The sequence below is a fragment of the Rhinoderma darwinii genome, chromosome 2 (assembly GCF_050947455.1).
Source record: "Rhinoderma darwinii isolate aRhiDar2 chromosome 2, aRhiDar2.hap1, whole genome shotgun sequence".
NCBI classification, from domain to species: domain Eukaryota; kingdom Metazoa; phylum Chordata; class Amphibia; order Anura; family Rhinodermatidae; genus Rhinoderma; species Rhinoderma darwinii.
The window spans coordinates 478,720,283-478,733,163 of NC_134688.1; the positions used below are offsets into that span (position 1 = coordinate 478,720,283).

Sequence of the window (12,881 nt, forward strand, 5' to 3'; positions counted from 1 at the left end):
GTAATGCTCCAGATTCTCAACTAGCTCAAAGGAAGGTCAGTTTTATAGCTCCTCTAAACAGCAAAACTGTTTACAACGGTGCTAACATAATTGCACAAGGGTTTTCAAGTGTTTTCTAATCATCCATTAGCCTTCTAACACAGTTAGCAAACACAATGTACCATTAGAACACTGGAGTGATGGTTGTTGGAAATGAGCCTCTATACACCTATGTAGATATTGCATTAAAAACCAGACGTTTGCAGCTAGAATAGTCATTTAGCACATTAACAATGTATAGAGTGGATTTCTGATTCATTTAATGTGATCTTCATTGAAAAAAACTGTGCTTTTCTTTCAAAAATAAGTAAATTTCTAAGTGACCCTAAACTTTTGAACGGTAGTGTATCTGTATGTAGTGAGCTCCCCCTAGCAGCAGAATGTTATCATGTAACTCTATGGGCGCTGTATATATCTGTATCTAGTGAGCTCCCTCTAGTGGTGACTGCAGGCAGCAGAATGTTATCATATAACACTATGGGAGCTGTATATATCTGTATGTAGTGAGCTCCCTCTAGAGGTGGCTGCAGGCAGCCGAATGTTATCATGTAACTCTATGGGAGCTGTATATATCTGTATGTAGTGAGCTCCCTCTAGAGGTGGCTGCAGGCAGCAGAATGTTATCATGTAACTCAATGGGAGCTGTATATATCTGTATGTAGTGAGCTCCCTCTAGTGGTAGCTGCAGGCAGCAGAATGTTATCATATAACACTATGGGAGCTGTATAGATCTGTATGTAGTGAGCTCCCTCTAGAGGTAGCTGCAGGCAGCAGAATGTTATCATGTAACTCCATGGGAGCTGTATATATCTGTATGTAGTGAGCTCCCCCTAGTGGTAGCTGCAGGCAGCAGAATGTTATCATATAACACTATGGGAGCTGTATAGATCTGTATGTAGTGAGCTCCCTCTAGAGGTGGCTGCAGGCAGCAGAATGTTATCATGTAACTCTATGGGTGCTGTATATATTTGGATGTAGTGAGCTCCCTCTAGTGGTGACTGCAGGCAGCAGAATGTTATCATGTAACTCTATTGGAGCTGTATATATCTGTATGTAGTGAGCGCTCCCTAATGGTGACTGCAGAATGTGATCATGTAACTCTATGGGAGCTGTATATATCTGTATGTAGTGAGCTCCCCCTAGTGGTGGCTGTAGGCAGCAGAATGTGATCATGTAACTCTATGGGAGCTGTATATATCTGTATGTAGTGAGCTCCCCCTAGCAGCAGAATGTTATCATGTAACTCTATGGGAGCTGTATGTATTTGTATCTAGTGAGCTCCCTCTAGTGGTGACTGCAGGCAGCAGAATGTTATCATGTAACTCTATGGGGCTGTAGATATTTGGATGTAGTGCGCTCCCCCTAGTGGTGGCTGCAGGTAGACAGAATTTTATCATGTAGCTCGGAGTCTATGCAGGGGATTTGGAGCTCCATCTGCTATAAACGCTAATCTGACTCAACCCCGATTTATATACTGTAGCCATCTAACAGCAAAGTGTTCTGGAAATTGATGTACTCATATCTCATGACCGTATTTTGGTTTTGCAGCATATACAGAGTATGTTAGGTAATGTAAACTGTATATAAGTCTTATTATTGTATTTGTATCCGGTGCAGCGAGGGCGGACACTTTCCTTCCACCTTTGTTTTTTTATTGTACAGGATTTGACACTTAGAGCTGCGAACTCAGAAAACAAGAAATCTGCCAAGAGGCGCCGTCCTTCCTGTCTCCAGTCAATAAATGTCTCCCCCAAATCCATAATCTGCCTCCTTTACTAATACTTTACTTTATGTAACCTGAAAGCAGCTAGAGTGCAAGCTCCGCGGTTAATAGAAACCAATCATCGAATCCTATTCATGTATCACACATATGATTAGATACAGTGCCCAGCAGGCCGTAACACACATAATAGGATTGGGTATAGTGCTGAGAAGACAGTATCCCAAATTACAGCATTAGATACACCAGCACGGCAGACAGTATAATACATGATAGGATTAGATACAGAGGCTCAGCAGACAGTATCACACATGATGGGATTAGATACAGCAGCTCAGCAGACAGTATCGCACATGATAGGAGTAACTAACCACTAAAAATGAAACAATTAACCTCTTGACAGTTCACCACGAGGGATGTTACCAAAATCCACTGAATGAGGCTAGACCAAGAGATATATGACTGTATATATATGTACTGCTGCTCTGGAGTAGAATACAGGATGTAACTCAGGATCAGTACAGGATAAGTAATGTAATGTATGTACACAGTGACTCCACCAGCAGAATAGTGAGTGCAGCTCTGGAGTATAATACAGGATGTAACTCAGGATCAGTACAGGATAAGTAATGTAATGTATGTACACAGTGACTCCACCAGTAGAATAGTGAGTGCAGCTCTGGAGTATAATACAGGATGTAACTCAGGATCAGTACAGGATAAGTAATGTAATGTATGTACACAGTGACTCCACCAGCAGAATAGTGAGTGCTGCTCTGGAGTAGAATACAGGATGTAACTCAGGATCAGTACAGGATAAGTAATATAATGTATGTACACAGTGACTCCACCAGTAGAATAGTGAGTGCAGCTCTGGAGTATAATACAGGATGTAACTCAGGATCAGTACAGGATAAGTAATGTAATGTATGTACACAGTGACTCCACCAGCAGAATAGTGAGTGCAGCTCTGGAGTAGAATACAGGATGTAACTCAGGATCAGTACAGGATAAGTAATGTATGTACACAGTGACTCCACCAGCAGAATAGTGAGTGCAGCTCTGGAGTATAATACAGGATGTAACTCAGGATCAGTACAGGATAAGTAATGTATGTACACAGTGACTCCACCAGCAGAATAGTGAGTGCAGCTCTGGAGTATAATACAGGATGTAACTCAGGATCAGTACAGGATCAGTAATGTATGTACACAGTGACTCCACCAGCAGAATAGTGAGTGCAGCTCTGCAGTATAATACAGGATGTAACTCAGGATCAGTACAAGATAAGTAATGTAATGTATGTACACAGTGACTCCACCAGCAGAATAGTGAGTGCAGCTCTGGAGTATAATACAGGATGTAACTCAGGATCAGTACAGGATAAATAATGTATGTACACAGTGACTCCACCAGCAGAATAGTGAGTGCAGCTCTGGAGTATAATACAGGATATAACTCAGGATCAGTACAGGATAAGTAATGTAATGTATGTACACAGTGACTACACCAGCAGAATAGTGAGTGCAGCTCTAGAGTATAATACAGGATGTAACTCAGGATCAGTACAGGATAAGTAATGTATGTACACAGTGACTCCACCAGCAGAATAGTGAGTGCAGCTCTGGAGTATAATACAGGATGTAACTCAGGATCAGTACAGGATAAGTAATGTATGTACACAGTGACTCCAGCAGCAGAATAGTGAGTGCAGCTCTGGAGTATAATACAGGATATAACTCAGGATCAGTACAGGATAAGTAATGTATGTATATACACAGTGACTCCACCAGCAGAATGAATACACATTTCCGTCACTGAAGTAAAAATATGTGTTATATTTTAGGTCCTGAAACATCTGCGACACCTCAATTTCACCAATAATATTGGGGAGCAGGTGGACTTCAATGATTTTGGGGACCTAGTGGGGAATTACACCATCATTAACTGGCACCTGACGAAGGAAGACGGCTCAGATGAAGTCGTCTTTGAAGACATCGGCCACTACAACGTCTACGCCAAGAAAGGTGAACGCCTGTTCATCAATGAGAGCAAAATCTTGTGGAGCGGATTCTCCAGAGAGGTGAGTGACGATTTGTAATAATTTGTGGTCGTATTTGGGCAGTGATGATCATTTCAGGGTAATCGTTGTATAATAACAGTTCTGTAATCTTCAAATAATACATATGTTTTAAGATATTTTCATTTTGAAGATCTCTGCTTGCTGTCAATATATGAAAACATTCTTTACATCCAGAAACTAATAGCCAGTCCTGACTTCATACAGCTGACAGCTATGTTACAATGTGTCAGTGTCAGTGTTGAGCGTTATCAGCCTGGAGACCAGGAGAGAGATTTGTGCTGCTGTTGTGTTTAAGCCACAAAGGATTACCTGCACTGATACATTGTAACAAATTATCAGCGGAGAAGTTTTCAGCCTTTGGTAGTTACTGAAAAATAATGGAAATGATTTCTTATGGGTATTTTTGACCTTTGCTGCTGGCTCCCAGCAATACTCTGTCACAGTTAATGTGTATGGAGCACCCCCTGCTGGACCTGTCCACATATTGCAGCTTACAAATAATTTCAAAACCATTTTTAATTCCCTCAGGTTCCTTTTTCCAACTGCAGTAGAATCTGCCAGGAAGGCACCAGGAAAGGTATCATTGAAGGAGAGCCCACCTGCTGTTTTATCTGTGAGGCCTGTCCAGATGGAGAGTACTCGGACGAGACAGGTAATAGTCCGTTCCTGCTGTGCATTGTGGGTAACGTTTTCTGTCTGACTGTATGATAAGACAGGGTTCATGTTTAGACACATATAGAGTCTGAAAAATCCGGATGAAACCGCTGCGGCAGCCGTAATGGCGGTGATATTGCTTATCACACAGCTTTTCCATAGATCTTGTCACAGGAGAGAACTCATTTCTGCCTCATTTCAGCTCTGTTCACAAATGCGTCATGTTTTCTGTTTATAAGGCCCTGTTCACACGGCGTGTGTTTGAAGTGAATTTTGGCACGTTCAATGCACCGAAATACGCGTTAAAAAACCGCTTGATTAAGCTTCCCGTTCAAATCAATGGTAGAGCGCACAGTTAGCACCTACAACGCGTTTCTTTCTACGCAAGCATATTTTTTTAAAAACACGCGGCGTGTAAAGAAAAAGCTTCAGGTCAATTCTTTGATGCGTAAAATGCGCGGAAAACGTGGCAAATGTTCCCATATTCAATGGGATTCCTAATTGCCTGCCAAAAAACGTACAAAAAGCGGGCACAAAACGCATCAAAAACCCATGGAACACGTGTCAAAAATGACTGTATTTGAAAAAGCTCTTCACAAGAAATGCTAGCATATTTGACACGTTTTTTGAGCACCGTGTGAACGTGCCCTAAGAGGCCATGACGCATAACCAAATCCATGGCCATTGTTTTAATGTAAATAATAGCGCTGCATGCCATGAACTGCGCTGACTTTCTGTCGGGGGATTGTCCCTATGACATTGTTCGTGCGGTCGTGGAGTATTTGTAGACACGTGGTTTTATATCCTGGATAATTCTTCTCTTTCAGATGCGAGCGCCTGTGAGAAATGTGCCAACACTTACTGGTCCAATGAAAACCACACGTCCTGCGTCGCCAAACAGATCGAGTTCCTGTCCTGGACAGAACCCTTTGGGATAGCGCTGACAATGTTTGCCATCCTGGGCATTTGTCTAACCTCCTTCGTCTTTAGTGTTTTCATCAAGTTCCGCAATACGCCCATCGTCAAGGCCACCAACCGAGAGCTCTCGTATCTTCTCCTCTTTTCCCTGTTGTGTTGCTTCTCCAGCTCATTGTTTTTCATCGGGGAACCCGAGAACTGGACATGTCAGTTACGGCAGCCGGCGTTTGGTATTAGCTTTGTCCTGTGCATCTCGTGTATCTTGGTGAAGACCAACCGGATCTTGCTTGTGTTTGAGGCCAAGATCCCCACCAGCTTTCAGCGGAAATGGTGGGGCCTGAACCTCCAGTTTCTTCTGGTGTTCCTGTGCACCTTCGTCCAAATCGTGACCTGTATCATCTGGCTGTACACTGCACCCCCAGAGAGCGCTGAAAACCACGAAGATGAGATCATTTTCGTCATATGTAATGAAGGATCCTTGATGGCTCTCGGCTTCCTGATTGGCTACACTTGCCTGCTGGCGGCGATTTGCTTCTTCTTTGCCTTCAAAGCCCGAAAACTGCCGGAAAATTTTAACGAAGCCAAGTTTATTACTTTCAGCATGCTCATATTCTTCATCGTCTGGATCTCCTTCATCCCGGCTTATGTAAGCACCTACGGGAAATATGTGTCGGCTGTTGAGGTCATTGCCATCCTGGCTTCGAGTTTTGGCTTGCTGACTTGCATTTTCTTTAATAAAGTCTACATCATTTTGTTCAAACCGTCCAGGAATACCATCGAAGAGGTGCGCTGCAGCACGGTAGCTCATGCTTTCAAGGTCGCGGCCAGAGCCACTCTGAGACGTAGCAATGTTTCCCACAAAAGGTCCAACAGCTTGGGAGGGTCATCGGGTTCCACTCCATCATCTTCCATCAGCAGCAAGAGTAACCACGATGAACACTTCTCCGCAGCAGAACGGGCCAGGAGCTGCAAGCAGAAGGTGAGCTTTGGCAGCGGAACCGTCACTTTGTCTCTGAGCTTCGATGAACCTTCGAAAAATTCCGTGTCCAACAGGGCCATGAAACCCAAAAACTCGCTGGAGGGAAAGAACAGCGATGACAGCTTGATGAGACACAAGGCTTTGCTTCCATTGCAAAACAGTGATGTCTGCAGTGAATCCAGTTTCCAAACAGCCTCCAACATTGACGAGTCGGAATCACAAGAATATACCGGTCAAACCAACCCAGACAAACCAAGCATGGCGGCTCCTTCACGTCAGGAGGAGAACTCGAAGAATGAGGTTGACGGATCGATCACAGGAAACATGATGAACTCCTAACTCCTGAGAATTTATTGTTACGCGTTCAGTTCGGACCTTCAGACGGTCACGTGTTGATCAAAGACTTCTTTCTTCTTGAAGATAAAGGACAGTTCTTCGAAGCGTTGGTGGATCCTTAGAAGGAACGTCCACCAAATTTACCGGAGACTTCTCTCTCCATTTGTGTATTAGTATTAAATGAATAAGAGAACCTATAGGATGACGTTCATGTTCATGTGATGTGTAACCAGATGACCTGTGTAAGCCATGGATCCATTGTAGGTCAAGTATTGCCCTGTAATAACGCTAAATATATATAGATGTAAATGAGTGAGCCCGCCTGTGTGACAACCTGTTCGTGTATCTGGGTCCTGTGTGGGTCTTTCTGCTGATATTGATGTGTCGACCTCTATAGTCAGCTCACCAAAGTTATTATGAGATACATATGATAATCTATTAATCACATGGGGTATTTCTATGCTAATTTATTGGTTTGTACATGTAATGGCGGCATAGTGGTCAGTATTCCTAGCATGCAGTGCGAGGGGCTCAGGGTTTATTCCAGGGCCCCTTCCGCATGGAGTGTTTATGTTCTGTTCCATAAATGGGTTTCCCTTGGGCACTCTAATATCCCGCTGGGCACTTTCTAATCCAAATATACACCAACTACTTAACTGAACTCCACCCCACGTTTCTAGTCTCAAATGATTTGGGTAAAGTTGACCGTTGGCCAAACACAACGATTTCATCAGATCGACTTTCTAAAGTGCATCTAATGTGTATCTAATGTGCTCAGACCTTCCCCTGATGGCAGATGTGGGGGAAAGAGGGATCAGCCATGCTGGATTTCATCATACCTGATCTTTTGTTCCCAAAGGAGATAAACCGCTGCCAGAGGAGTCTGGAGGGGACAGAGGAGTCTGGAGGGGACAGAGGGGTCTGGAGGGGACAGAGGGGTCTGGAGGGGACAGAGGGGTCTGGAGGGCAGAGGAGTCTGGAGGGGACAGAGAAGTCTGGAGGGGACAGAGAAGTCTGGAGCGGACAGAAGAGTCTGGAGGGGACAGAGGGGTTTGGAGGAGACAGAGGAGTCTGGAGGGGACAGAGGGGTTTGGAGGAGACAGAGGAGTCTGGAGGGGACAGAGGAGTCTGGAGGAGACAGAGGAGTCTGGAGGGGACAGAGAAGTCTGGAGGGGACAGAGGGGTCTGGAGGAGACAGAGGGGTTTGGAGGAGACAGAGGAGTCTGGAGGGGACAGAGGGGTTTGGAGGAGACAGAGGAGTCTGGAGGGGACAGAGGAGTCTGGAGGAGACAGAGGAGTCTGGGGGAGACAGAGGAGTCTGGAGGGGACAGAGGAGTCTGGAGGGGACAGAGGGGTCTGGAGGGGACAGATGAGTCTGGAGGGGACAGAGGAGTCTGGAGGGGACAGAGGAGTCTGGAGGGGACAGGGGTCTGGAGGAGACAGAAGAGTCTGGAGCGGACAGAGGAGTCTGGAGGGGACAGAGGAGTCTGGAGGGGACAGAGGGGTCTGGAGGGGACAGAGGGTCTGGAGGGGAGAGAGGGTCTGGAGGAGACAGAAGAGTCTAGAGGAGTCTGGATGGGACAGAGGGTCTGGAGGGGAGAGAGGGTCTGGAGGAGACAGAAGGGTCTGGAGGAGACAGAGGGGTCTGGAGGAGATAGAGGGGTCTGGAGGGGACAGAGGGGCCTGGAGGAGACAGAGGAGTCTGGAGGGGACAGAGGGGTCTGGAGTGGACAGAGGGGTCTGGAGGGGACAGAGGGGTCTGGAGGGGACAGAGGAGTCTGGAGGAGACAGAGGGGTCTGGAGGGGACAGAGGGGTCTTGAGGGGACAGAGGAGTCTGGAGGAGACAGAGGAGTCTGGAGGGGACAGAGGAGTCTGGAGGGGACAGAGGGGTCTGGAGGGGACAGAGGGGCCTGGAGGAGACAGTGGGGTCTGGAGGGGACAGAGGGGTCTGGAGGGGACAGAGGGGTCTGGAGGGGGCAGAGGGGTCTGGAGGGGACAGAGGAGTCTGGAGGGTACAGAGGGGTCTGGAGGGGACAGAGGAGTCTGGAGGGGACAGAGGGGTCTGGAGGGGACAGAGGAGACTGGAGGGGACAAAGGGGTCTGGAGGGGACAGAGGGGTCTGGAGGGGACAGAGGGGTCTGGAGGGGACAGAGGGGTCTGGAGGGGACACAGAATTGTGGAGGGGACACAGAATTGTGGAGGGGACAGAGGGGTCTGGCAATGGCTTATTCTCCTCTCCTTATTGAAAACACAAGCATTTATATGGGGGAGACGGGAGCAATAGATTTGCGCCAGTATTCTGTCACAATTTGCACCAAAAAAGTGGCTTAAAAGTTGCATTAATTCTGTGCGCCAAATTTATTATGTGTTTTTGACACTTTTTCAACTCCCTGGACAGTTTTGAAAAGTGTCTGGAAAAGTCGTTAAATGCACCCAATTTATTAATGACGAACTCCATTCTATTGGTGTAAAATATTGGTGTAAAATACGCCATTTATGAGGCGGTATAATGAAGTAACTGGCGAAATGCACCAAATGTATTTTACAATGTGCGCCTCTGTGATTAATTTGGCGCAGTTTTGGCCGTTCTGGTCTAGTTTTATGCTGTCCATCATTAGGACGGTATTAATCTCCCCTTTATCTACAATCGGAGTGTCGCTGACGCCTTCGCTGTGTACGTGGACATTCTCATTGTGTGACCCATGGGCGGCCGCAGTCTGGTGTGGTATAAATATGGCAGCCCTGTATAACGTCCCCCCACAACGCAGCTTGGACCTCCTGACGTCTCGTTGTTTTAGTGCAGCTGCATGACAACATTTAATAAAAACGTTGCTTTATTTTTCTGGTTTTATTCCGTCTTCTCTCCGTTTCTCATCTGTATTAGGATGTCGGCAGTTGTGCCCAGGACCGGACTACGTCACCACGCCTCGCCCTTACATCCCCCTTCCCAGAATGCACCCCTGTAACGCCGAGCATGCATGTTAATTCTATGGGGGGTCCAAGCGTTGACATATCAGCCAATCCCTCTACAGAGATGAATGTCCAGCGTGTCCCGCCTGTGACCGCGGCCACGATGGCCGACATTATGTCTATAGGTCACATCACAACTTCTCATTTCTACGTCTGTTATGGGGGCTCACAGGCATATAGTCGCTGAGCCAGAGACTGTTGCAGGGAAGGGATTAAGTGAAGGCTGAGGAGTTGGCTCCCCTCCCCCTCTCTGTTACAGGGGTGAGTCATTTAGGCAGGGGGGGGGAGTTAGAGGAGGAGAGGGGGCGATTTTAGTGTATGGGAAGGGGTTATATAAGGGGCTGCTTACCTGTAGTGGGCCTCTTTGTCAGAAATTTTCTCAGACATGGATCGTGCACATCTCCTTTAGGCGCTGCGCGCCACTATCACCGCAGAAGGGAGCGACTGGCTGCAGGCCCTGCTGAGGGAGTCAGCTGTGCCTGCTCCTGCTCCTCCTGTCGGGCGGCGACGTTCGGCTCGGGCCTCTCGTCCGGCGGTCCGGCTCTCTCTCTCCACTTCCGGTGGGGTGCGGTCGGCGGCGGGGGCTGCGAGCGCGGCGCTGATTCCGGTCCCTCCCCCATCGGTGATGTCGCCTCCTCCGGCACCGGTGCTTCCAGGACCAGGAGTGTCGGCGGCCGTTGTGGGGGATGTGGTTCCCCTGACGCAGGTATGGACGGGGGGGATTCGTGGGACAGGCCCTGGCGGCGGCCTCCATTTCTGCAGCTGCGGCTGCTTCCCCGGCGGGGAGCGTGCCGTTGCTATTTGCCTCAGAGGGACGGGAGGTGGGGGGTTTTGTAGGGGAGGGGGAGGAGGGGGTAGATGAGCCGGGGAAAGATGGATCGTTTGACGGGTCAGAGCTTTTCTTTTCGGGCCGGTCGGCTAGGAGGATGGAATGTCAAGCGGTGGCCCCTCCCGCTGATGTGCTGCCTGGGCCGGCGGCGGGGGCAGCTGTGTCGGTGGCAGTCGTACAAGGAGAATGCCTGGATCGGTCCCACAGCAGGCATGGTGCGAGTAGGGCTGGGTCAGGGCGGCGCCACGTGTCCGGTCGCAGTCAGTCTAGGAGGCATCGGCGTCGTCATCATCATCACCGTTATAGGCGGTCTCCGTCTGACTCCTCATCGTACGACGACTCTCTCGGGATAGCTGGCAGGCTGCAAGGAGTGGTCGCAGTAGTGTTCGTGCTGCGTCCGAACGGGGGACTCGGAGTCGGCGTTCCTCAGTGGGAGCGTCGGGGGTCGCTCCCCCTACGACTGAGGTGGTTTCTGTGGTCCCGGTGGCCACAACGGCTGAAGTGGGTCCGTCCACGCCATTAGGTGCGTCAGCTGCTGGACACGGTGAGTATGCCTGCCTTAGGGCTTGGAATGCTGATAACATGTCTGCAAATGATTTATTGTCTGCTGTGCAATCTCTGGTGGCGGGGGCTGTATCGTTGCCTGTGGGACCGTCGTCGCAGGCCGCAGGGGCGAGGTCCACGGTGGAGGCGTTCACGTCTATGTCCACTCCATCGGTCCCCGCTTTCAGAGATTCTTATTTTTGTAGTGTGTCTCCGTTAGGTGCTCATTTGTCTGAAGAGGTGCGTGAGAAAATCGGGAAGAATGCTTACATTGATATTTGGTCCCTTTTGTCGGTCGATTCGTCGACGGTTGAACGTAGACTTGAGGGGTGTGTTGAGTAAGCCTAGGGTCGTGCGGTCTTTTAATAATTGGGTGCAGGCCTTTGCTATTTTAGGGGGGGTGTTTAGTCAGGGTCGGCCGGAGTGTGCGGGTCAGTTATTTGTGTATCTGGATACGATTTTTAGTGCATATAAATCGCACGGCGGCTCGGCCTGGTGGCGATATGATGAGGAGTTTCGTCGGCGTCTGGCGCAGAGGCCTGAGGTGGGGTGGGATACAAAAGCGACTGATGTTTGGCTGCGCTTGATGATGGCACAGCGCCCCTTTCAGCCCGCCGCCCCCGTCTCTTCTTCCGGTGGGGGTTGGGGGGTTGGGGGTGTCCGTCGTGCAGGAGCCTGTTGGCTCTTTAATGAGGGATACTGTAGATTCTATGCCTCTAGTAAGTTCTGGCATGAGTGCTCCTCCTGTGGGGGTACCCATGCGGCGATCAGGTGCTCCCGTCGGGTGGCGACAGTCGCCCGCCCTGCAAGTGTTGGTAGAGGGGAGGCCGCCGGTGCGCGTGTCCGCGATGCTCCCGTGGTTAGACCGGTACCCCAAGATGGCGGAAGCCGCCCTGCTTAGAGTGGGTTTTTGGGTTCTTTATTCCGTTTACGGCACAGGCGGACCCGGTTATGTCTAGGAATTTGAAGTCGGCGGAGAAGTTCCCAGCCGTTATTAGGGAAAAGGTGGAAAAGGAGGTGGAGCTTGGCCGCATGGCCGGCCCATTTGCTGCATTGCCCTTCCCGAATCTTCGGGTGTCGCCCCTGGGGGTGGTTCCTAAGAAGGAGCCTGGAAAGTTCCGGCTGATTCACCATCTGTCCCATCCCAAAGGGCGGTCGGTGAACGACGGGATTGACAGTGATTTGGCAACGGTCTCGTATGTTTCATTTGATCGGGTGGTTGAATTGGTGTGTCGGGAGGGGGCGGGCGCCCTTATGGCCAAGTCTGATATTGCGTCCGCTTTTCGTTTGTTGCCTGTTCATGCGGATTGTTCTCACCTGTTGGGCTGTGCGTTGGAAGGGTTTTTCTATTCTGATATGTGTTTGCCGATGGGCTGTTCAATTTCTTGTTCGTATTTTGAGGTGTTCAGCTCATTTCTAGAATGGGCGGTGCGGGATCTCACCGGTTCTGGGTCGGTGACTCATTATCTGGACGATTTTTTGTTTGTGGGGCCTGGGTCCTCGGGGCAGTGTCAGCTTTTGTTGAGGTCCTTTCAGTTTCTGGCCCAGCGCTTTGGGATCCCCCTTTCTGAAGAAAAAACGGAGGGGCCGGTGACGGTATTGAGTTTTCTGGGTATTGAAATTGATTCGGTTGCTATGGTCTTTCGCCTCCCGGCGGAGAAGGTGGTGAAATTGCGTGCTGCATTAGACATGGCTCTGGCTGCGCGTAAGTTGGAGTTGTGGCAGATTCAATCGTTGTTAGGGCTGTTGGTCTTTGCGGGTCGTATTATGCCCATGGGGCGTGTGTTTGCCAGGAGGTTGTCCTTAGCT

The 12,881-nt window shown here is 49.0% G+C and overlaps 1 protein-coding gene across 1 annotated transcript in view; it reads left to right on the plus strand.

Annotated features, from left to right (window-relative positions):
* Window positions 1-7,631, plus strand: part of CASR (calcium sensing receptor) — a 132,727-nt gene extending 125,096 nt beyond the window's left edge. The window contains exons 5-7 of the mRNA XM_075854703.1: window positions 3,606-3,842; window positions 4,371-4,494; window positions 5,324-7,631. Of these exons, the coding sequence (XP_075710818.1) occupies window positions 3,606-3,842; window positions 4,371-4,494; window positions 5,324-6,732 (1,770 nt within the window). The 3' untranslated portion in view covers window positions 6,733-7,631. The remainder of the gene's footprint in view (window positions 1-3,605; window positions 3,843-4,370; window positions 4,495-5,323) is intronic.
* Window positions 7,632-12,881: the final 5,250 nt, after the last annotated feature.